The following is a 25066-nucleotide window of genomic DNA, read 5'->3' on the forward strand; positions in this document are numbered from 1 at the left end:
ACAAACAATGAATCATGGAACACTTCATCTAAAACTAATGATGTAATGTATGGAGATTAACATAAGAATAAAAAAAAAAAGTAACACACACAAAAAAAAGATTTTTAAAAGGGATTGATGAGATGTTGGTTCAAAAAGGGGAAAAAAAAAAAGAAAATTAAAAAAATTAACTTTGATAGACTAAAGAATCATGGGGAAAAAGCCATGAATTCTATGTGTAGTATTCCCCTAGCGCTGGAGTTCTGCTGTTCTCATTGATCAGTAAACTTGGTCTTGGCTGGCTGTTCTTGCTGATCTTCTGGGGGAGGGGCCTGTTGCTGTGGCTCTCAAATGTCTTTGCCAGAGGCGGAATTGCCCCGCCCTTGTCCCTTCCAGGCTAAGTAATCTGCTCGGGTTTGCTCTCTGGAGCTTTTGTTCCCTGTAAGCTTTCCGTACAGCTTTGGAGGCGGAGAGTGAAAATGGCGGCCTCCCAATCTCCGCCCCAGAGGAGCCGAGAACTTGGGGCCCCACTCCTCAGCCCCCAGAGAAAAGCAATCATTCTTGTCTCCCCGGTCTCCATCCGCACTCCGTGCTCACCTGGCCTGTGACTGAGCATTTCTATCTCTGGCACACGACCCCATGTGGAGTCTCCAAACCCAGCAGATCCCTGAAGTGCACTCCCACGCCACTCCTCCCAGGGGAGGAAGGGGAGTCTCCCTAGATCTGCCGCTTGTTGGGTCCCTGCTGGAAGAGCAGTGGCCCGACTGTGCCGCGGATTACGGTTTATGGCAATCCCGAGCTGAGAGCCCACTCCTTGGCTGTGCCTCCTGCAGCCGGCTTCCCTGCTCTGATACCTGGGAGCTCTGCCGCACTCAGGCACCCCAGTCTTCCTGTAACCCCGAGGGTCCTGAGACCACACTGTCCCAGTGAGGGTTCCACCCCCCGCTTAGCCACTGGAGCAACGCCCCTCAGCAGAGCCAACTTCTAAAATTTCCGATTTTGTGCTCCGCTGTTCTATTTCTTGCCAGTAGTGGCCGACAGAGGCCCCCTCCCCCACCGTCTATCTTCCCGAATATCACCTCGGATTCACTTCACACGTCCTACCTTCCAGCAAGTGGTTGCTTTTCTGTTCAGAGAGTTGTTGCTATTCTTTTCTTGGATCTCCTGTTGAGTTTGTAGGTGTTCAGAATGGTTTGATCCCTATCTAGCTGAATTCCTGGGACCAGACGAAATTTAGGTCTCCTACTCCTCGCCATCTTGCTCCTGCCCCTCCTACTGCCCTGACTTTTGCTGGAATCATTCCTTTTCCTTTGTGTCCTTAAACAATATATTGCTGGTTTGCCTTTCTTAGAAAATTTTATAAGTGGATCATATTGAATGTATTCTCTTGTGAATCATACCATATATGTTCTTCTGTCACTTTTTAAATGTGTAACTCATTTCTTTCTTTAGGCTGGAAAAAATGAAAAAAGAATATAGAAATCTGAATACATGGATTGAAAAAGCTAGCTATTTAGAAGGAGTTCTTACCCCAAAATTGGCCCATAGCGAACATAAGGTAATTAACATAATACATTCTCTATATATAACTTCTAATACTTTTTATTTTAAAAAGATTATAATAAAAGTGATGATAAGATATTGCTTGTTCTTGATATATAAAATGCTGTTCATAGCTCATGTACTTTCCTATTTTGCTAATGTGACATTTGATAAATATTGACTAATAATTTGTAAGGTTTAGTTTTTTAACAGCTTTAAGATATAATTCACCTATTCAAAGTATACAATTCAGTGGTCTTTAGTATATTCACAGAGTTGTATGTCCATTGCTACGATCAATTTTCAGATATTCTCATTAGCCCCAAAAGAAACTCCTACCCCTTAACCAAACCTCCCAGAACCCCCGTTCTCTAGACAATAACTAGTCTACTTTCTGTTTCTATAGATTTGCTTATTCCAAACATTCCATTTGAGTGGAATCATACAATATACGGTTCTTTGTGACTTGCTTCTTTCACTTATCATAGGGTTTTCAGGGTTCATCCCCATTGTAGCATGTATCAATACTTTGTTTCTTTTTACTGCCAAATAATATTCCACTATATGGATATGTACCACGTTTTGTTTATCCTCATCAGTTGGTGGACATTTGGGTTGTTTCAACTTTTTAGCTATCATGAATAATGCTGTGAACATTCATATGCAGGTTTTTATGTGAGCATATGTTTGTAATTCTCTTGGGTATATACCTAGGAGTAGGATTGTTGGATCATACAGTAGTTCCCTCTTTAACTTTTTCAGGAACTATCAAACTGTTTTCCACAGTGGCTGCACAATTTTACATCTAACCAGCAATGTATGAAGGTTCCGTGTTATTTTCCTTTTATGTTTGTTTCAATTATAGCCATCTTAATGGGTTTGAAGTGGTATCTCGTTATGGTTTTGATTTGCATTTCCCTGATAACCAATGAGGTGAACATCTTTTCATGTGCTTACTGGCCATTTGTATATCTTCTTTGGATAAATGTTTTTTCAAGTCCTTTGTTTTTGTTTTTAAATTGGGTTACTTGTTTTTTTATTGTTTAGTTGTAAGAGTTCTTTATATTTTGAATACTAGACCTTTATCAGATATATAAATAAGGTTTAATATATAGAAATACAATCGGACCTCTACATTTTCACCTGGTGGTAGGGATTCATAGGGGTTTCAGTGAATTAATAAAACATTACTAAGATCACAGCCTTGAAATGGTAGTCATAACATACTGATATATTAATGTTTTTCAATGCCTCATTATAATTTGGCGTAGTGGTACTGCCTTAGGATAAATTAATTAGCACTTATACAGAATTAGTATTTTAGGGAAAATTTGAGGGGCTCTTCATTAAAGGAACTATGGACTTTGGGTTCTTATTAATAGATCAGTATTTTATAAGAGTCAGTGATCACTCTACCTTATAATTCCTCTTGGAATTTTTTTAAAGATCCACATCCCTTTGCAACTCATAGGTCATAATGTTTTCCAATAAAAAAGTAATCGGTTTTCTTGGGGTATCCTCTTTTATCCCTTGAAGTTACAATATTATGTCATTTATCTCATAATCTTTTTCTCTTATACATTTGTCACTCAAATACCCTATCAATTCTTGGATAGCTTCTCTCTGCAACATTAACTCCTAGCCAGGGTATGCTTCTCTTTAAAATAGTGTTGTTTGGATGGTTTTTCTCATAAATCCATATTCTTCCATAAATTTTAAAGAGGGTAATAAAAGAAGTTATAAAGGCAGATTGGTTCGCTAAACATTTCTCCAATATCTCTTTTTTTTTTCTTGTTTCTAGGAAATTGATACCAACCAGTTGCTAAAAAGCCTACATGAAGAGGAGTCTAAAGTTTTTGAAACATCAGGTTAAGAAACTAATTGACATTTGTGTTTATTATTAAGATAATTAAAAAGAGGGTAGTTGTATCACAAAAAGAATTAGTAATTTGCTTTAAGTGGATTTCATTTTTTGTTGGAAATAAATATGCATCTCATAGTCTTAGTATATAGTATTTATTTTGTAACACTCCAAAGAAAACACTTTGACCCAATTAAGAGTTGTTGTTTTTTTTTAAGATTTTATTTATATGAGAGAGAGAGAGACAGCATGTGCATGAGCAGGGGATGGGGCAGAGGGAGAGGGAGAGAATCTCAAGCGGACTTTGCGCTGAGTTTGGAGCCTGATGTGGGGCTTGATCACAACCCTGAGGTCACGACCTGAGCCAAAACCAAAAGTTGGATGCTTAACCAACAAAACCACCCAGGTGCCCAAGAGTGGTTTTTTTGTTTTTGTTTTTAATGTTCCTTTCCTCATTTAAGGACAAGAGAAAAGTTAAATCTTAACTATGATCTATGAAAAAATATTTTTCTTAAACATTAGCTGTAGGGCTATTGGTCTCTTTTAAGTAGAGGTGTGTGTGTGTGAAAGGAAGGAGGACAGAGGGAGTGGTAAATTCAATTAGCATTAAATTTGAGAACTTCTCACAAATTATCAGTAAGATAATGGAAGATATTGTTTGGCAGTCTAAAAAAAATCTCTGTTAAAAGATCATTGAAAGTAAGTTAAAATAGATGCATAAACTGTATCTGTAAAATCTTGGATTCTGCAGGTGTGGAATAACGAGTTGTTGTTACAGGACTTGTACCACAAGTTACTTCTCTACTTCCCCTATTTCTACTTCCTGGCTACCTCAGCCTTTGATATGTTCATTTCCTAACCTCTGAGAATCAGCCAGCCTAGCAGAGCTATGCTGTCTTTAGCCTACTCTTTACCTTGAAATGTTCAATTTTCAGGCGTAGGAGAATCACAGTTTCCATCTTCAGTATCACTGTTGAAGATTGAGGTTAACACGCCTTAGTTACTGTTGGTTGCCAACTTTTTTTTCCTCTTTTTTTTCTTATCTGAAGAGTTTGTTTCAAGTCTAGTGACTTCTGTTTTTCTGGTACTCCTATAGCTTCTTATAGCTTCAGCTAACATTTATTGACCACTGTATTGCAGGCCTTTACCTGGATTATATAAATCAGTCCGCATAGCAGTCAGTTGAGGGTGCTGTTATTAATCCATATTTTACAGATGAAAAAGCTGAAGATCAGACAGATTAAGTAACCAGTCAGAAGTCACACAGCCATCAACTGATAGGGATTAAATTTGAACCTTGTCCATTTGACCCAAGAGCTTAAGCATTTAACCATATTGCTGCTCACATCTTACATATACTTAATATCAGACCTGTAAGATAAGCCATTATTAATCTTATTTTACATATGAGAAAACCAAGGCTCAGAAAAATGGGCTAAGCTGACCACAGTCACACAGCTAATGACCATAATAAATTTTGTGTTATACTAGACTTAACACATTCCTTTGTATCTCAATTTGTATTCCATCTCTCTTCCTTTAAGGTTTTCCTTTTCTACTTGCTAAATATATAACCTTTCTATTTGTAGGAAAATTTTACAAGTGTTTCAATCAGCCTCTTTTATTTTTTTTAAATTTTATTTTATTATGTTATGTTAGTCACCATACATCACTAGTTTTTGATGTAGTGATCCACGATCCATTGTTTTGTATAACACCCAGTGCTCCATGCAGTATGTGCCCTCCTTAATACCCATCACCAGGCTAACCCATCCCCCCACCCCCTCCCCTTTAACACCCTCAGTTTGTTTCTCAGAGTCCATAGTCTCTCATGGTTCATCTCTCCCTCCGATTTCCCCCGCTTCATTTTTCCCTTCCTTCTCCTAATGTCCTCCATGCTCTTCCTTATGTTCCACAAATAAGTGAAACCATATGATAATTGACTTTCTCTGCTTGACTTATTTCATTTAGCATAATCTCCTCCAGTTCCATCCATGTTGATGTAAAAGTTGGGTATTCATCCCTTCTGATGGCTGAGTAATATTCCATTGTATATATGGACTACATCTTCTTTATCCATTCATCTATTGAAGGGCATCTCGGCTCTTTCCACAGTTTGGCTATTGCAGACATTGCTGCTATGAACATTGGAGTGCATATGGCCCTTCTTTTCACTACATCTCAATCAGCATCTTTTAAATGGTCCTACTTTCTCTGGTTACATGCAACTTTATTCCAGTCTCTTTTTTCCAATCCCAACTCTATCACTGCCCATCTGGATTTATTTTATTTCCTCTTGACTTGTAGAAAAATATACTGTATATCTGTTTTATGTCTTACACTGATGGATCTGAAATCTTACCACTTAATGCATGTTTTCATTTTATCTCCACACTTTTTCAATTTACCACTCCCCCATCTTCCCAGAGATTCATCAGCCTGTTTTTACTAAATAGTATTTGTGTTTGAATAGCTCGTTTGATTTAAATTGTTCTTTGTTCTTGGTGAGAAAAATTAAAATAGTATTTTATTAGTGTACATATGTATAAATGTGTTTATTATTTTATAATGTAATATAATAATAAAATACTTCTATTAACTTATTAACAGATGTCCCTTTTATAATGGAGGAAGCTGAAACTATTCCAAGTGAGGTAAGGGAACTTGGAAGAGAACTTCTAATAGTCACTGTTTTATAAGGGGATGAAACATTTATGAATAGAGAAATATTTATAGATGGAAAAAAAAGCACCCAAGAAGTTATTCAGGTTTTTATGGTTATTTCTATTGTGGCAATATCTATACAATTACATTATTTATTTAAGTTAAATTACACTCTTAAAAGGGAAATTACAGCATAAAATGGTACTGTTTAAAAATACATACAAAGATAGGGGACAAAAGATGTTGAAGAAAAAGGGGGCAACAAGTAAAAATATAAAAGCATAAAATTCTGCACAATAATCTTGGAAATGGAAGCCACAGATTAACCACATTCTTTACTTTCTCTATGGATTTATAATCTATATTTAAAATAGAAGCAAAAAAAATAGAGTTCACATAATATTATTTGATTTTATGATATTTTCTTTGTGCTATTTTGCTATTAAAATTTCCCTTATTTTTATTTTTTAAAAAAGATTTATTTATTTATTTTAGAGAGCATGCATTTGAGTGCATGGTGGGGGGAGGGACAGAGAGCGAGAGAGAGGGAGAGAATCTTAAGCAGACCCCCAGCTGAGCACAGAGCTTGGCATGGGGCTCAATGCCATGACTCCATGATCATGACCTAAGCTGAAATCAAGAGTCGGAAACTCAACTGACTGAGCCACCCAGGTATCCCTAAAATTTCCTTTATTATGATATATTGGTGTAGCATAATAACAGCAAAATGTTGGACCCCTCAATTTTCTTTAAGATGTTGCTGATTTATAAAATCTGAATATATGAGAACCACTGCTTTATAAAGCAGTATGATTGGGGTGCCTGGGTGGCTCAGTTGGTTAAGCATCTGCCTTTGGCTCAGGTCACGATCCCAGGGTCCTGGGATCAAGTCCTGCGTCAGGCTCCCTGCTCAGCAGAAGTCTGCTTCTCCCTCTCCCTCTGCCTGCCGCTCCTCCTGCTTGTTCTCTCTCTCTCTCTGTCAAATAAATGAATAAAATCTTTAAAAAGAATAAAGCAGTGTGATCATTTTAATGAATAATATTCTATAGTCCGTGGTTTCAGGCAAATAGAGAGTTTAACTCTTTTAATAAGGAATGTAATAATTGACAGATATTGATGGTCACTTTTTATGATAACAGATAAGGGTTTTTAATTCCAATTTTATTATTTTTAAATATTTTCTAGTCAGTAATCATTACTTGGTAGTTTGCTTTATTCATATATTTTCTAGTTGCCGGATAATGATGATAAGAAAAGTATGACTCTACCAACTCTGAACCAGTCAAATCAAGATGATTCAGATGCTGTTGCTCCTGAAAGTGATGAATCAACAAAGCAAACAGATGAGTCAACAAAGCAAACAGATGAGTGGGAGCAAACAGATGAGTCAACAAAGCAAACAGATGAGTCAACAAAGCAAATAGATGAATCAACAAAGCAAACTCCACTGCCTGTTATTCCTACCCTGACAATAACAGAGGAGAACAAAACATCACCTTTAGAGGAATACCAATCAAAAGCTGTGCCAGAGGGAAAAATGAAAAATATGTTCTTTCCACCAGAAGTAAAATTGAAAGATAGATATCCAAGCCTTTTAAAAACAGACTCATCTCCATCAGAGGTAAAGTTGAAAACTAGCTATATATATCCAGGTAAAATAAAGAGGAGGATCTTAGATTCATCACCAGCAGAACTTAGATGGCAAAGCAGCCATCTAAGCTTAGCTAGAAAGAAGAGCACAAACTTAGTTTCCCCAGACTCAAAATCAAAAAGTAGGTCTCAAAGCCAAGATTCAGAGGAAGACCTTGAACTAAAGGTAGCTGCCCTCATATTAAAAGTATAAAACTAGGGAAAAGAAAATAATTCATTAAAAAAAAAAAACCAAATAAATTGAAAATGCATTCAAATTCTCCAAGGGGAAGTGTGTCTAAGTATACTAAACATTTCCTACCCTACTTAGATTCATCAAGTAAGGAGGAAAAAAAAAAAACCCTTGAAGGAAAAGCAGAGTGATGTGAGATACCTGTAGTACAAACTAGTCTCATGGGTGGGTATAAAATTCAGCTGAAAGTGTAACAAAAGCAAGAGGTAATTCAAAGAAAATTTTAAAATCTTGGGAAGTTATTTCAGTGGAAATTTTAAATAAAACTGTTATAGGAAATAACAGATTATTCTTATTACAAATAATTTTATAGTTTAAAATGAGAATGATTTGAATATAAATTCAAAGGGTTAAAGCATTTCTCAAAATGACATTCTACTTAGATCTTTACTTCTTATTTGAATCACTATTATAGGTAGCTCATAAAGCAGTGTAAAAATGTGTACTGGTCAGTGGGTAAACAATCTGAATTCTAAGTAAGTTTCTGCCTCTAAATACTTCCAACAAGTTTGGGAACCTAAACCTCTAGACTTATTTCCTCATCTATTGAATGGTAGATCATATCAGGTCATTTCTAAATTCTCTTTCTAATTCTAAAAGATAATTTTATTAAATATCTCTAGTTGGGGAATTATTCTTTTTTTAAAATTATTTATTTGATAGAGAGAGTGTGTGTACAAGTGGGGGAGTGGCAGGAAGGGGGAGAGGGAGAAACAGGCTCCCCGCTGAGCAAGGAGCCCGATGCGGGACTCCATCCCAGGACCCCAGGGATCATGACCTGAGCTGAAGGCAGACACTTAACTGACCTAGCTGCTCAGGTGCTCCTAGTTGGGGAATTATTCTTAAATACCTAGATCAGTAGCTTAACCAGTGTAACTTATAAAGAATAACATTCTTATTTTTACTGAATGTGAAAGTAATACAGTTATAGAAAACTTAGAAAATAAACACATAAAAGACCAAATAAAAGTAGTTATAATCCTACTGCAATTTTAACCATTTTTTTTCTTTCAGCTTTGTTATTTATATATAACCATATTTTTCATTTATTTTAAAAAACTTGGATCAAATTATTTATGTGTGTATATATAATTTTATATTGTGCTTTTCAAAACTTGACATTATAAGCATGTTACCTGATTTTCTTAAAAATCTGCAAGGTGTAGAATATCCTTAAATATAGATACTTAGTAATTCCTTTAAACATTTTCTATATTGTTGGACATTAGCTTTGAAATTAACATCCTTTTATTTTTATTTTTTTTTTTAAGATTTTATTTATTTATTTGAGAGAGAGCGAGCACAAGAGGGGGGAGCAGGAGAGGGAGAAGCAGACTCCCTGCTGAGCAGGTAGCCCGATGTGGGACTCGATCCCGGGACTCCAGGATCATGACCTGAGCTGAAGGCAGTCGCTTAACCAACTGAGCCACCCAGCGCCCGAAATTAACATCCTTTTACGTAACTATTTATTTGGACCTATGATTATGCCCTCATATATTCATAGAAATGGCATGTTGACAAATTTGCTCTCCAGAAAGATTTTGCCACTTTACCTTCTAACCAATAGTATTTGAATATTAATCATCTTTTAAAGAATGATTAGAACTTTTTCATACTTATTAGTTATTTTGATTGTCTCTAGTAGGAGTAGATAGATTGTATCCTTTGTCCATTGTTTTCTGGTGAGAACTTGGTGATGATGTTGAGGTTTTGTAGTGAGCTCTTTTTCATTATAAGGACATTAACCATTGGTATATTCATGGCACATACTTTTCTTTTTTTTTTTAAATTAAGTTCCACTTTATTTATTTATTTAAATTTTATTATGTTAGTCACCATACAATACATCATTAGTTTTTGATGTGGTCATCCATGATCCATTATTTTCGTATAACACCCAGTGCTCCATATAGTACGTGCCCTCCTTAATACCCATCACCAGGCTAACCCATCCACCTACCCCCCTCCCCTCTAAAACCCTGTTTGTTTCTCAGAGTCCATAGTCTCTCATGGTTCATCTCTCCCTCCGATTTCCCCCCTCATTTTTCCCTTCCTTCTCCTAATGTCCTCCATGCTTTTCCTTATGTTCCACAAATAAGTGAAACCATATGATAATTGACTTTCTCTGCTTGACTTATTTCATTTAGCATAATCTCCTCCAGTTCCGTCCATGTTGATGTAAAAGTTGGGTATTCATCCCTTCTGATGGCTGAGTAATATTCCATTGTATATATGGACTACATCTTCTTTAGCCATTCATCTATTGAAGGGCATCTCGGCTCTTTCCACAGTTTGGCTATTGTGGACATTGCTTTTTCATAGTTTGTAGTTTGCCTTTTAATTTCTCTATTGAGTCTAACTTACAAAATATTCAGTTTCATTTGATAAGTGAGTTACTGCTGTATTTCAAACCACTCCAAAACTTAGTGGCTTAAAATAACCATTTTATTATCTCTCATGATTCTATGGGTTGATTATGCTCAGGTGGGAAGTTGTTTGCTCCACTTAATTTTGGTGAGGCTCATAATCATCTAGGAGCTCTACTGGGCTGGAACACTCATGAGGTTCACTTACATGTCTTACACTTTGATGGGGACAGCTGTAAATCTGGGCTCAGTTGGGATGCATGAACATCTGGTTTGATGGATCTCTTCCCACTCCCCACCACCACCCCTGTATCACCTTAGGGATTATCTCTTTCCCTCTCCATGCTGCCTCTTCATGTGGTCTCTCTTGCAGGGCAGCTAAATTTCTTATGTGGCAGCTTGGGGCTTGTAATACACAAAAACAGAAGCTTCAGGTCCTCTTATGACATAGGCTTGGAACAAACACAGGGTCATTTCTACTGAATTCTGTTAGTTAAAGCAAGTCTCAGGCTCAACCCTGATTCAGTATGGAAGGGGACTACATAAGGGCAGGAATCTTAGAAAGTGATGTTCATTGGGAGCCATATTTGGAGATTAACAACCATTAATTATCTCTACCCACAAGTAATTCATGTACCTCCTACATGCAAACTATACTTACTCCCCTTCTAAGATCCTTGGCTCATGCTATTACTATATCAGGCTTAGGCTTGAAGTATAGAATTTATCCAGGTGGATGAGGCTTCTTGAGTATGGCTCCTTTCAATCTTAAGACCTGTGAATTGAAGAGACCAATTATCTGTGTCCTATATACATGGTGAGTAAGGAACAGGAAAACAGGAGGCACTTACATTCCAAAGGTGGAAAAAGGGGAAAGTGAAGCATACAGCAGTGAGTGAGCCATAATTTTGAAGCTCTTGCCTCTGCCCTTGGGGCTTGGCTTTACCTTCTTTTTCCACAGGAAAGAGCTTATATTTGTAACTGAGTAGCTTTGCAGCCTATGTCTTCTCTGTAGAAAGTTGAGAGTTCAAAAACCTCTTTCCATGTAAATTGTCTCTGTTCCTGTCTCAGATGCTATGAATCTTACAGATTTTGTAGGTTTCTGTATATCAAATTATGATCTTAGCAAACTGTTACACTCCTGAATATCTTTAAGACAGACCACTATTTACCTTTGGTTGAGAGCCAAGGTGCTGTGTTACAATATCCTTAAGAATCTTAGAGGCTCTCCTATCCAGCAGAGAGGACCTAACAGGTCATCCTAAGATACTTAGAATATTTTTTGTTTAGCTGAATGGGTCTGTGAAACACTAACTTAAAACTTTTTGAGATCTGAACAAGAGATCTTAGAGTTACACCCTTGTGATCTTGACCTTGAAACCACATTTTCCTGGCAAGGCCTTTGGAGCCCCATCAATGAAGTCATGAGGCCAGGATTTCTGTCATTGGTTCAGTGGCTTAACAGTGTCTTCAAGGACCCAGGAAAAGGCTCTTATCTTTCCTCTTTTTCATGCTAATGCTGGTCACTTTATGATCACAAGATGTTTGCTTCAGTCCTAGGCATCATATATAGATCAAGGCAGGTGAAAGAATGTGGGGGTTGAGCAGCTAAGTTCTTTTGTACTTGCCTCTTTTTATTTCTACAAAGAAACAAAAGTTTACCCAATCACCCCCCAGTGGATTTTGTGTCTCATTGACTAGAATTATGTAACATGAATACTTCTAGCTTTGAAGAAGATGGGAAAACTAGTATTTGGCAAAAAGGAATGGGATTTCCAATAATGATCCATCATTTTGGACCGGATAGGTTGCTGTTAATAGCAAAATTCAGGTTCTGTTAGTAATAAGATAGCATGGGGAGTGGTTATTATGTAATCAATGAGCAGTAGTACCACAATTATTCTCTCTGATGGGAATGTTCTTCCCCCAGATCTTCACAGAGTTCATACATTCACAACATTCAGGTGTCTACTCAAATGTTAACCTCCTTAGAGAGGGCTTCTCTGACCACTCTATGTAAAATAACCACTTACTCACCCTATCCCATCCCTATTACTTTTTCTTCAAGTATCATTACATGGTATCATGTTTGTTTACTTATTTACTGTCTATCATTCCCAGTTGCCTTTTAAATTCCAAGTGATAGTGATTTAGTCTTACCACATTACCTTACCATTTAGAATAGTGATGAGTCTATAACAGACACTTAATATTTGTTGATTAGTTAAAAATATTGTAGGATATTGATGGATTTGCTTTGGAATCTCTGAATATATTGTTTTATTATGTTCAATTAGCCAACATATAATACATCAATAGTTTTTGATGCAGTGTTCAACAATTCATTAGTTGTGTATAACACCCAGTGCTCATTACCATACATGCCCTCCTTAATACCCATCACCCAGCTATCCCATCCCCCCAACCCCCTCCCTTCTGTAACCCTCAGTTTGTTTCCCTGAGTCCAGAGTCTTTCATTTTGTCTCCCTCTCTGATTTCTTCCCACTCAGTTTTCTCTCCCTTCCCCTGTGGTCTTCCGCACTATTCCTTATGTTCCACATTATGAGTGAAACCATATGATAATTGTCTTTCTCTGCTTGTTATTTCACTGAGCATAATCTCCTCCAGTTCCATCCATGTCAATGCAAATGGTGGGTATTCATCCTTTCTGATGGCTGAATAATATTCCACTGTATATATGAACCACATTTTCTTTATTCATTCATCTGTTGAAGGACATCTCAGCTCCTTCCACAGTTTGGCTATTGTGGACATTGCTGCCAAGAACATTGAGGTGCATGGGCCCCTTCTTTTCACTACATCTGTATCTTTGGGGTAAATACCTAGTAGTGCAATTGCTGGGTCGTAGGGTAGCTCTATTTTTAATGTCTTGAGGAACCTCTATACTGTTTTCCAGAGTGGCTGTACCAGCTTGCATTCCCACCAACAGTGTAGGAGGTTTCCCCTTTCTTCACATCCTCGCCAACACTTGCTGTTTCCTGTCTTGTTAATTTTTGCCATTCTAACTGGATAAGGTGGTATCTCATTGTGGTTTTGATTTGTATTCCCTGATGGCTAGTGATGTTGAACATTTTTTCATATGTCTATTAGCCATTTGTATGTCTTCTTTGGAGAAGTGTCTGTTCATGTCTTCTGCCCATTTATTGACTGGATTATTCATTTTTTTGGTGTTGAGTTTGAGAAGTTCTTTATAGATCTTGGATACTAGCCCTTTATCCATAATGCCATTTGCAAATATCTTCTCCCATTCTGTGGGTTGCCTCTTAGTTTTATTGACTATATTTTTTTAATTGAAGTATAATTGGCATATAACATTAGTTACAGGCATACAACATAATGATGTGATATTTGTATACATTGTGATTTGTAGGCACTATAGTAAGTCCAGTTACCATCTGTCACCATACATAGTTAAAAATTTTTTTCTTGTGATGAGAACTTTCAAAATCTACCTACTTTCTTAGCAATATTCAAATAGGCAATACAAGATTATTGACTATAGTCACCATGCTGTACATTACATCCCATGACTTACTTGTTTTATAACTGGAAATTTGCTCCTTTTGATCCCTTTCTCCATTCCCTCCTTCCCCCCCTTCCCTCTGGCAACCACCAGTCTGTTTTTGTATCTGTGAATTTTGTTTTGTTTCATTTTGATTTTTAAATTCTACATGTAAGTGAAATCATATGGTATTTATCTTTCTCTATTTGACTTATTTCACTGAGCATTATATCCCCAGTGTCCATCCATGTTTTCACAAATGGCAAGATTTCATTCTTTTTTATGGCTGAAAATATTCCATTGTGTGTGTGTATATATATGTATATATATACATCTTATTCATTCATCCATCAGTGAACACTTAGGTTGTTTCCATACCTTGGTTATTAAATTAATGCTGCATTGAACATGGGGGTGCATATGTCTTTTGAATTGGGGTTTTCATTTTCTTTGGATAAATACCCAAAAGTGGAATTGATGGGTCATATGGTAGTTCTGCTTCTAATTTTTTGAGGAACGTCCATATTGTTTTCCATAGTGGCTGCACCAGTTTGCATTCCCACCAACAGTGCACGAGAATTCTTCTTTTCTACATCCTCGCCAACAATTGTTATTTATGTTTTTTGATTTTAGCTATTCTGACAGGTGTGAGGTGATACCTCATTATAGTTTTGACTTGCATTTCCCTGATGATGAGTGATGTTGAGCATCTTTTCATGTGCCTGATGGTCATCTGTGTGTCCTCTTTGGAATAATGTCTGTTCAGATCCTCTGCCCATTTTTAATTCAGATTATATGTTTTTTTGTTATTGAGTTGTGTGAGTTCTTTCTATTAATCCTTTATCAAATACATGATTTGCAGATATCTTCTGACATTCAATAGGTAGCCTTTTCATTGTGTTGATGACTTATTTCTCTGTGCAGAAGCTTTTTAGTTTGATGCAGTCCCCTTTGTTTATTTTTGCTTTTGTTGCCCTTGCCTTTGCAATCAGCTACAAACAATCATCACAAGACTAATAATGTCAAGGAGCTTACTGCCTGTGCAATCTCTGAATATATTATAACTCTCAGGACTCATTGTATGTAATTAATAAAAATCACCTAGTCATAGGAAATGCAAATTATTTTAGTACTTCTAAGGTGAATGAACCACCTAGCTCTGGCATACCAAATATCAGGCATAAGGCAGAGAGATTAATTCCACACTCCATAAAGTGTAGTGATAAGGGCTTGATTATGTAGGTCTTTGAGTTTAAGCTTCTAGTGCCTACAGAAAACTAGGATTAAGGAAGACAGGGAATTGTGTATGTGATACCACTAACCTTTTATTCATTCAATGAATTTAACTGCCTTCATTATGCTATGAATTTCATTTATGAAATGTAAATCCTTTCATCATGATTGATGGAACTGGTGGGAAATATTCCATGATCTCCCAAATTCATTGTCTTTGCTAATTCTGCACTTTGAATCAACCCAACTCATGCATATATGAAATGTACATTTACAATTAGTTTATCCACTTTCTTTTTTAATTCAATAATTTTTTCACCTAGATGTTTTTCTAATCTAATTACATCTATGAATTCTTGAAACTGATTGAGACTATAAAAATAGAGAAAAAATAGTTTTCATGATTTTTGGAGTAGGAAAACTTTTCTAATTGATTAAAGTAGATCTTCTTTTGAAACAGATAATTTTAAAATTTCTGATTATTTTTCTCTTTGCTCCTACTGTTCTCTGGAAGGTATGTTTTTCCAGTGGTATCTGAGATGGATTTTGTCAGAGATAGTTTACTTAAATCTTTGGGTGCCAGAAAAAGGGAAAGGAGTCATTTTATATTTTCAATAATTTTAATATTGCTGCATTAAGCTTTTATTTGCCTATGAGGAACAGAAAAACAAACAAACAAACAAACAGTATATAACTGGAAGCAGTACCTACCAGAGAACATCACTGAGTTTTCATATTCATTGGGCCAACATTCCTTAACTTAGCTGGGCACCCTAGACTAATTGCAGGTACTATGAGCTTGAAAAAATATGTCTCCATTGAGGAGTGGAAGGTTCTATCCACTATCTTCCAAGTGAGTCTTCTACTTGAATATGGTAAATTAGAGGTGGATTGGTTAGCCTTTTAATCTGTTTTCATCTTGACTATATCTAATAGAAACATTTTTGGACTATAGAGAGTACCTGTGCTTATTTTCCGTCTTGTCCCCACCTTAGTCTATTGTCTGCCTTTCTTCGTTTTATGCCCCAAGAAGATGACTGCTATGGAATGCCTTACGAGACTGTCCTTCTGGCTGATTTCTAGTTAGGTCCAGTAAATGGCAAACACTGGCAGAACATTGAAAGTCAATGGGGAAAAAAAGGTTGGGTTTTTCTGTCCTACTGTTTTCCTGCTTTGGCGCTGTGGTTCTGGCAATGAATTTTCCTGAGTGACCCCAGCTGCATGACTCCAGCTATTACTAGGCTCTGGCTGGAGTGGTAACTTCTTTTCAGTGTTTCCCTCAACATTCATTATTGGTTCCTTATCCATAAATATACCTTTCATTAATAGTAAAGCTTCTTTTGTTGAACCATTTTAGAGGAATTCTAATTCCTGCCCTAACTCTAGTAATCCCAGTTTTCTAGTATGCATACATATTTTACTCTATTTTTTTCACTTTGGATTTTTTTTTTTAATTTGCAGTATAGTTGATACAGTTTCCTGTGTTTTTGTTTTTTGCTCATTTCACAGCCACTTTGTAAAAATTCAAATGATCATATTGATCTGAATGTTCATTATGCATTTTTAAAGTACAGAGTTGAAAATGATGCATGCTCATTATTAAAATTCAAGCAATCCCCCGAAAAGTAAGAAAGAGCCCATAATTCTACCATCCAGAAATTACCAGTGTTAATATTTGGTGGCATCATTTCATAAGTCTTTCCGTATTTGGGGGAGACAGTCTCCATGGTTCTTGTGAGAGGTATAGGATTCTTTTCCTATAACAAAATCAATTGCATGTGATCTTGTTATCTGGCCCACTTTGCATTACCTTGGGAATCAGGGCTTGAGGAACTGATGTAAAAAGGCTTATATCCTGGCTACTGCTATTGCTCTGGGTAATAAACTTTTGTTTCTGACCCAGGAAACTCATTTCTTCTATCAGCCTCCATGAAACTGTGGTAGGCTAAATAGTTAGCTTACAAGCACAGTACATTCTTGACAGCTTTGGTTACAAGATGCGATACTGACAGACATGGCCTTCTGAAAGATGAAGGACCAGGACCTTGTGGTCTGATCAGTTGCATTTGGGGGAAGCCCACGGGAACTGGTGGAAAGTGATGACCAAGTTGTATGATCAATCAGGCAATAAATAGTCCCTTACTCTAGGCTATTGGAGAGATGGTTGCAAGTTAAGTATTGGGAAGTAGGCTTAAAAACAGCTGCCTGACCAGTGCCCTGGTTGTTGCTAATTATCCTCCAGGTAGGGAGACTTCCTTGCCAATCTGATGATTCACCTCAGTGTCTGTCCCATTTTAACAGTACTAAGATGAGTCCTGAGTGAGCAGAAGATTCTGCTCTTTGACAACAGTTGCAGAGTTGCATACCTACACTCAGGATGATAGAATGGAAATTTATGACTGTTACGGACAGAAACAAAGTGAGTCATTAAAACTTTGGCTGGTTTTCCTGGGAGATGAGGATGTAGGCTAAGTAATACCTATAAAGGAAGGATGGCAATGGCTGGGCCATCTTATGGGTAAGTACTCCTCAGTATATGGTGATAATCTTATATCCATTCCAAAATGACAATAAAAGATCTGTTTTTTGTCTTGAGTTCTGGCTGCTAAAAGGTTTATCTATCCTGACACAAACCCTAGTGGGAAACCATAATAGGCACTGACTAGTATTTGGGCACTTATTGCCCTGAATTGTGGACACATTGCTGATGAGAATGATCCACTGACTCAAAGAAACTGACCCAAAGAAATATAAATTCTTGAAGTCAGCTCTGGTGCCTTGGAAAACTCCTTCAACCCTTATGTTGAAGCCAGGGAAGAATTTGAGATGTCATCATGGTAATGGGACAGCGGATGTCCTGGATTGAAGTGGACTCCACAAAGTAGGTCACTCCTGTGCAAGCCAAGCTTAAGTCACCTGAGGACACACAAACCTCATGGCCCTATCCAGAAAGCAGTGTGGCTACAGCTCTCAAGTCAGATAATTCCCAAAGATGAAATAGATGGTGTCAACTATGAAGACCTTGTTGCCTGACATAGAGTGCTGGGCAGACCAGCAGTTCATTTGATTGAACCACAAATTGCTGTTACACCACTCAAAACTGAAAGTAAACATGAAGTCTTGTTAGATGGCATGGAGTTGCCTTCCTCTTCTGAACCCCATGACACTTTCCTTTCCTCTTAACCTGATCCCAGATGCTTTAAAGAGAGACATGATTAAAGGTGGAGCCAAGATCTTCCTGTCCCTGAAGGGAATAGAAGGTTCTATGCAGCCATTGAAGTTTTCTGGGGAATCTCAGGGAAGGTAGGGACCCAATCTTTTATGGCTTTGTTGGTTATGAATGTTCAAGTCTCTATCTTACCCAGACCTATGGAAGGAAAAATTAGTTGGATTCAACTTACAGGATTTGGGCAGGGTTCACAATAGGGAAGGAAACTAATATAACCTTCTGGATGGGACTCTTTAGGCCAATTGAATGTACTGTTGTTTCCACATCTGAATATGTAGTAGGGATTATTATGTTATATACTTGTCTGTCTCCATCCCATAGAGCCACATGTAGAGAAGTGCTGGTGGGACATGTAGATTGCTACCCAACTTGTCTCCCTGTGCCCTTTCAGTTGGTCCAACAGAAACACTAGAATCCTAGAAGGAAAAGGGAAATAACAGTCTTCATTAAGGACTTAAAGGTAGCAGGGAAAGTAAGAGCTCCATTATCTCAATACCACATCCCTGTATGGCCAGTGAATTTGCTATCGAAGTTGGAGACTTACAGTTATCACCAAATGAATCCAGGTGTTGGCTCTGTATCCCAGCTGTTTCAGATATTTTGATTATAACTATCTATTACATAAGTGTGATGGCACTTGGTATGCTGTCTCATACATTGCCAACACAACCTTTGCCATACCACTGACACTTGAGGGTCAGGCTAGTTTGCATAGGATTTTCATACTTAGCTGGGGCACCTCCTTACCTGCTACTTTCCACCAGTGAGTGGGTCTGAGCTCCTGAGCCCAGACACACTCTGAAAGCAGGGTGGTGCATGAGGGAGGAGGGGGTACCGACACTGAGATAAGATAAAGGGCCAAAATAAAAACAAAAGCCTAGGAGCAACTGGGTGGCTCAGTCAGATAAGCACCTGACTCTTGATCTCAGCTCAGGTCTTGATCTCTGAGTCCTGAGTTCAAGCCCCGCTTAGGCTCCACACTGGGCATGGAGCCTACTTAAAACAAAACAAAAACAAAAGACTTCTAGTTGCTCTAGATGTCCTCCACAGGCTAGTCTCCCTCATACCCTTGTTCTTCCAGTGCTCCCAGTCTGGAAATAACAATCTTCTGATGGCTATTCTAGCTGTTGTAGCCCCAAGCATGAAGGAAAGTCTGTGTTACAGGACGGAAAAAAAAAATCAACTGATTGGGTTTGGGCAAAACTTGCAATGGGGAAAAATGTTAGCGACCTTATGGGTAGGGCCCTCTCTGCTGATTCAATGTACTGTTATAGTTCTTACTACTAACCCTATAATGAAATTGATGTGTTGCATGCTTATAACGTAACACGCATAAATTGTCAGAAGACATTCTCCCATTCAGGGTTATTGCCACAGGTACAGAAGTCCTTGTCGTTTGCCACAGGTGGGTGGTGGATCAGGATTTATGTGAGTGCCTCCACCCTCTGATTTCTAAAGATGTTCTGTTGGTTGGCAAGTCAAAAGCCTCAGTCTCAGTGGCCCAGTGGTCACCCTTGGCTGACCATTGGGGTGGCTGATAAACCCTGAAAAATTCAAGGGCCTGCTTGCCAAATAGATTTTCCTGGGACTATGTGGGCAGATTCACAACTCTCAAATCCTTTGGCAGTCAAAGAAAAAGTGCTGTCTCTTCAACCACCTATCACCCAAAAGGAGGCCCAGCATATTTTTAAACTATGGGTATGAGACACTGTATATACCTCATTTAAGCATTCAACATGCTTTGAGTGGGGCCTAAACCAGTTGGTTTTGCTGGCCAAATGGTAGTAGTATGTTAAGGGGTACATCTGACTTGGTCCTAGCATCATTTTGGTTTTGCATGAAAAAGTAGCAGCTACTGATTTTGGCCCAAAACTTACCTTCCATTTTGCCACCGGAAGTAAAGCCAATGGCTCAGTGGAGCCCTGAATTCACAGGGCTAAATGTCCAGGCAAAATTCACTGATGGTTCAGCTAAGCTGAAACCTGATGGTGTCAATGAGCTACTGTGATTGTTTAGTTTAAGGGCAAGCTACGCAGAAGCAAAAATGGATGTGGTTACTTGACTCAGTTGGGCAGAACTCTGGCTAGTACTACTCTTAAGAACCTTGTTATATTTTTACTTACTTTTGGGCTATTGCCAATGGCTTAGCTGCTTGGTTTGTCATTTGGATAACCACAGACTGCCAGATTAAAGACACCTCTTTGGGACTGCAAACTATAGAACCAAATTGCTACTATGAAAAGAACCATCTGGGTCACTTATGCAGATGTATATAGTAAGGGCATGTTCTTGATGAGACTGACTGGAATCAATCTAGAAAGAATCTGCTGTGGCTGATGTCAAAGAAATCACTGCCTATGCTCTCTTGTAGAATTTATTTTTGTTTCAGGTGTCACATTTAGGTCTTTAATCCATTTTGAATTTATTTTTGTGTATGGTGTAAGGAAGTGGTCCAGTTTCATTCTTTTGACACATTTTATGTTTTTGTCACAATTTACTCTTCTAATATTGTGACTCCATTAACAAATTATTATATAGTTATTTTTAATACTTTGTCGCTTAACCTTCATACTAGAGTTAAGTGATAATACACCATTATATTACAGTATTAGACTGTTCCAGTTTTGACTGTGTACTTACCATTACCAGTGTGTTTTATGTTTTCATATGTTTTGTTATTAACTAGCACTCGTTCATTTTGAAGAACTACTTTCAGCATTTTTTGTAGGGCAGGTCTAATGGTGATAAACTACTTCAGCTTCTGTTTCTCTGGGAAAGTCTTTATTTCTCTCATTTCTGAAGGACAGTTTTGCTGAGTAAAATATTTTTGGTTGGCAGTCTTTTTCTTTCAGCACTTTGAGTATAGCATCTCATATTCTCCTGGCTGACAAGGTCTCTGCTGATAGCCTTATGGGGGTTCCCTTGTATATGAGGAATTTTTTTTCTCTTGCTACTTTTAAAATACCCTCTTTGTCTTTGATAATGGACAGTTTTATTATAATGTGTCTTAGGAAAATCTCTTTGGATTGAATTTATTTGAAGACCTATGAGCTTCATGAACTTATTGTCCAAATTTCTCCACAGAGTTGGAAAGTTTTCATCCATTATTTCTTTAAATACACTCACTGCCCTTTTCTCTCTGCATTCTTCTGAGACTCCAGTGATATGTAAATTGTTTGGCTTGATAGTATTCCATAATTCACACAGGCTGTCTTCACTCTTTTTCATTCATTTTTTTTTCTCTTCTTTCTCTTCTGGATAAATTTCTTTCTTTCTTTTTTTCTTTGTTTTTCAAGATCAAGTGGATTCCTTATTACACTCCATTTTTTAAATTTAAATTTAAATTCCAGTATAGTTAACATACAGTGTTATATTAGTTTCAGGTGTACAATATAATGATTCAAAAATTCTCTCTCTCTCTCTATATATAAGTGTACTCTTAATTCCCTTCACCTATTTCACCCATCCTCCCACCTACCTCCCCTTTGGGAACCATCTATTTGTTCTCTATAGTTAAGAGTCTCTTTTTTGCTTTGTCTCTTTTTTCCCCTTTTTTCATTTGTTTTGTTTCTTAAATTCCACATGTAAGTGAAATCATATATTTATCTTTCTCTGACTCATTTCATTTAGCATTATACTCCCCAGATCCATCCATGTTGTGGCAAATGGCAAGATTTCATTCTTTTTTATGGCTGAATAATATTCCATACACACACACACACACCACAGCTTTATCCATCCATCTCTTGATAGACACTTGGGTTTCTTCCATTATTTGGCTATTGTGAATAATGTTGCAATAAATATAAGGATGCATATATCTTTTTGAATTAGTGTTGTCATATTCTTTGGGCAGATACCCAGTAGTGCAATTACTGGATCACAGAGTAGTTCTATTTTTAATTTTTTGAGGAACCTCCCTACTGTCTTCCACAATGGCTACACCAGTTTGCATTTCCACTAATAGTGCACAAGGGTTCCTTTTTTACCACATTCTTGCTAACACTTATTGTTTCTTGTGCTTTTTATTTTAGCCATTCTGACAGATGTGAGGTGATCTCTCCTTGTGGTTTTCATTTGCATTTCCCTGATGATGGGTGATGCTGAGCATCTTTTCATGTGTCTGTTGGCCATCCCGTGTGTCTTCTTTGGAGAAATGTCTCATGTCTTCTGCCCATTTTTTAATTGGATTATTTGGTTTTTGGACATTGAGTTTTATAAGTTCTTTATATATTTTCAATACTAACCCTGTATTGGATATGTCATTTGCAAATATATTCCCTTTCTGTAGGTTGTCTTTTAGTTTTGTTGATTGTTTCCATTGCTGTGCAGAAGCTTTTTTTTTATTTTATTTTTTAATTAAAGATTTTATTTACTTGAGAGTAAGAGCACAGAGGGAGAGAGAGAAGCAGACTCCCTGCTGAGCAGAGAGCCCAGTGTGGGGCTTGATCCCAGAACCCTGAGATGATGACCTAAGCCAAAGGCAGATGCTAAACTAACTGAGCCACCCAGGTGCCCCAAGAAGTGTTTTATTTTGATTGTAGTCAAAATAGTGTATTTTTGCATTCATTTCCCTTGCCTCAGGAGACATATCTAGAAAAATGTTGCTACAGCTGATGTCAGAGAAATTACTACCTGTGCCATCTTCTAGGATTTTTATGGCTTTGGTCTCACACTTAAGTTCTTAGTCCATTTTGAGTTTATTTTTGTGTATTGTGTAAGAAAGTGGTCCAATTTCATTCTTTTGCATGTTGCTGCCCAGTTTTCTCAGTACCATATGTTGAAGAGACTGTCATTTTCCCATGGGATATACTTGTCTCCTTTGTTGAAGATTAAGTGACCATATAATTGTGGGTTTATTTCTTGACTTTCTATTCTATTCTGTTGATCTATATTCTATTTTTGTGCCATAGCTAATTTCATATAATCCGAGTTCACAGATTCTTTCTATGTTCTCTACTGCATTTTTCATTTCATTTATTCCTCAGCTTCAGAATTTATTTGGTTAGTTTTTATGATCTATTTCTCTATGAAACTTACCATTTGTTTTTATATTGCTTTCCTGATTTTGTTGAATTGTCTTTCTGTGTTTTCTCGTTGCTTGCTGAACTTTCTTAAAGCAACTATTTTGAATTCTTTATTGGGAAGATTGCAGATCTCCATTTTTTTGGTCAGTAACTGAGAAATTATTGTGTTCCTTTGGTAGTGTCACATTTCCCTGATTTTTCATGTTGATGTCTTGCATTGCTGTCTTTGTACTGGAGGAAGCAGTCATTTCCTCCCATTTTTACTGCCTGGCTTAAGGAGAGAAATAGCTTCTGTCAGCCCTGGCAGGGATTCTCAGGCTTTCTTGGACTTTTTCAATGAATAGTCTGCTCAACACTTTTTCCTTCTTGGATGGTGGTGAGGGGAGGGGCAAATTCTTAAGATTGTATGCATTCTCTTGATTCTGTAAAGCCAGGCAGGGTGCTGACAGCCTTCCATTGGTTTCCTCTAGGGCAGAGCTGAATGCTCAAGTTTCCATGCTTTTTCCAGTCCTGCAGAATCAAGCCAGCTTTCTGTGTGCTCACTAGCAGACTGCAAAGGCTCACACTCACTGCCCCCAGGGCCTTGCATGAGGAGCTTGTCATAGGGTGTATGTATGTATATGTGTATGAATGTGAATGGTTCACACAATGTTGAAGATGCCCGTGGACCAGTTGGAGGGATCTACAGGCAAAGTGTTCCCAGCAACTCTGGGGTGGACTTCCTGATGGAACTTGGAAAGCAGCTAGTAGGATATACATTGCTTTGATGTGTTCCAAGCCCTGGCTGCTGTTCTCCCAGCCTTTCTCTGTCCCTCAGTCACACAGCTTACCTTAGTACTCTGGATAGGTGAGAAGGAAGTGGACCTCTTTGGTAGCATCCTACAAAGCTGGGAAAGCTGGGGGTTCACTCACATTCTCTTTTCTCTATGGGAGAAATTGTGGGCCCAGATGGCCTCTCTTGACATTGAACTGTTCTGCCTTGGGGACAGAGAGGTGATTCAAGTAAAGTAAAACTGTTCCTCCTGCTCTCTTCAGTGTGTCCAGTCTTAGATTTTTTGCTCCAACAGTGTATTAGAACTCCTCTGCTGGATTTCCAGGCTTCCACAAAGGTATTTTCATATATGGGTGATTGACAAAATTTATTTTCTTTGGGAGGAAAGTGGTAGAAAACTCTTCTGCCATTGTGATGACATCACTCAGTATATTAGTTGTAGGGTTTTCATAAATGCCCTTTAGTAAGTTGAAGAAGTTCCCTTCTAGTTTGTTGAGAGATTTTATCAAGAATGGGTGCTGCATTTTATCAAATGCTCTTTCTGAAATTATTGAGATGATCATATATTTTTTTAGTATATTAATGTGATAAACTATATTGATTTTTTTATTGTTAAATCAACTTTGCATTCCTAGAATCAGCTGTACTTGGTTATAATGTATTATCTTTTTCATATATCATTGGATTCACTTGCTAGATTTTTTTTTTAAGATTTTATGCATTTGACAGAGAGAGACACAGCGAGAGAGCGAACACAAGCAGGGGGAGTGGGAAAGGGAGAAGCAGGCTTCCCGCTGAGCAGGGAGCCCAATGTGGGGCTCAATCCCAGGACCCTGGGATCATGACCTGAGCCGAAGGCAGATGCTTAACGATTGAGCCACACAGGTGCCCCTCATTTGCTAAATTTTATAAAACAATTTTTCCAAATATATTCATGAGGAATATTGGTCTTTAGTTTTCTTGTAATGTCTTTCTCACTTTTTAAAAA

At 37.6% G+C, this 25066-nt stretch overlaps 1 protein-coding gene across 1 annotated transcript in view; it reads left to right on the forward strand.

Moving 5' to 3' along the window:
• The window catches only part of CATSPERT (catsper channel auxiliary subunit tau), a 116183-nt gene that overhangs the window by 53338 nt on the left and 37779 nt on the right, over positions 1-25066 (forward strand). The window contains exons 10-14 of the mRNA XM_006748124.2: positions 1432-1537; positions 3323-3389; positions 5993-6036; positions 7278-7365; positions 7471-7667. Coding sequence (XP_006748187.2) covers positions 1432-1537; positions 3323-3389; positions 5993-6036; positions 7278-7365; positions 7471-7667 — 502 coding nt within the window. The remainder of the gene's footprint in view (positions 1-1431; positions 1538-3322; positions 3390-5992; positions 6037-7277; positions 7366-7470; positions 7668-25066) is intronic.

Source organism: Leptonychotes weddellii, chromosome 3 (assembly GCF_054177405.1).
Source record: "Leptonychotes weddellii isolate Sample4059 chromosome 3, ASM5417740v2, whole genome shotgun sequence".
Taxonomy (NCBI): domain Eukaryota; kingdom Metazoa; phylum Chordata; class Mammalia; order Carnivora; family Phocidae; genus Leptonychotes; species Leptonychotes weddellii.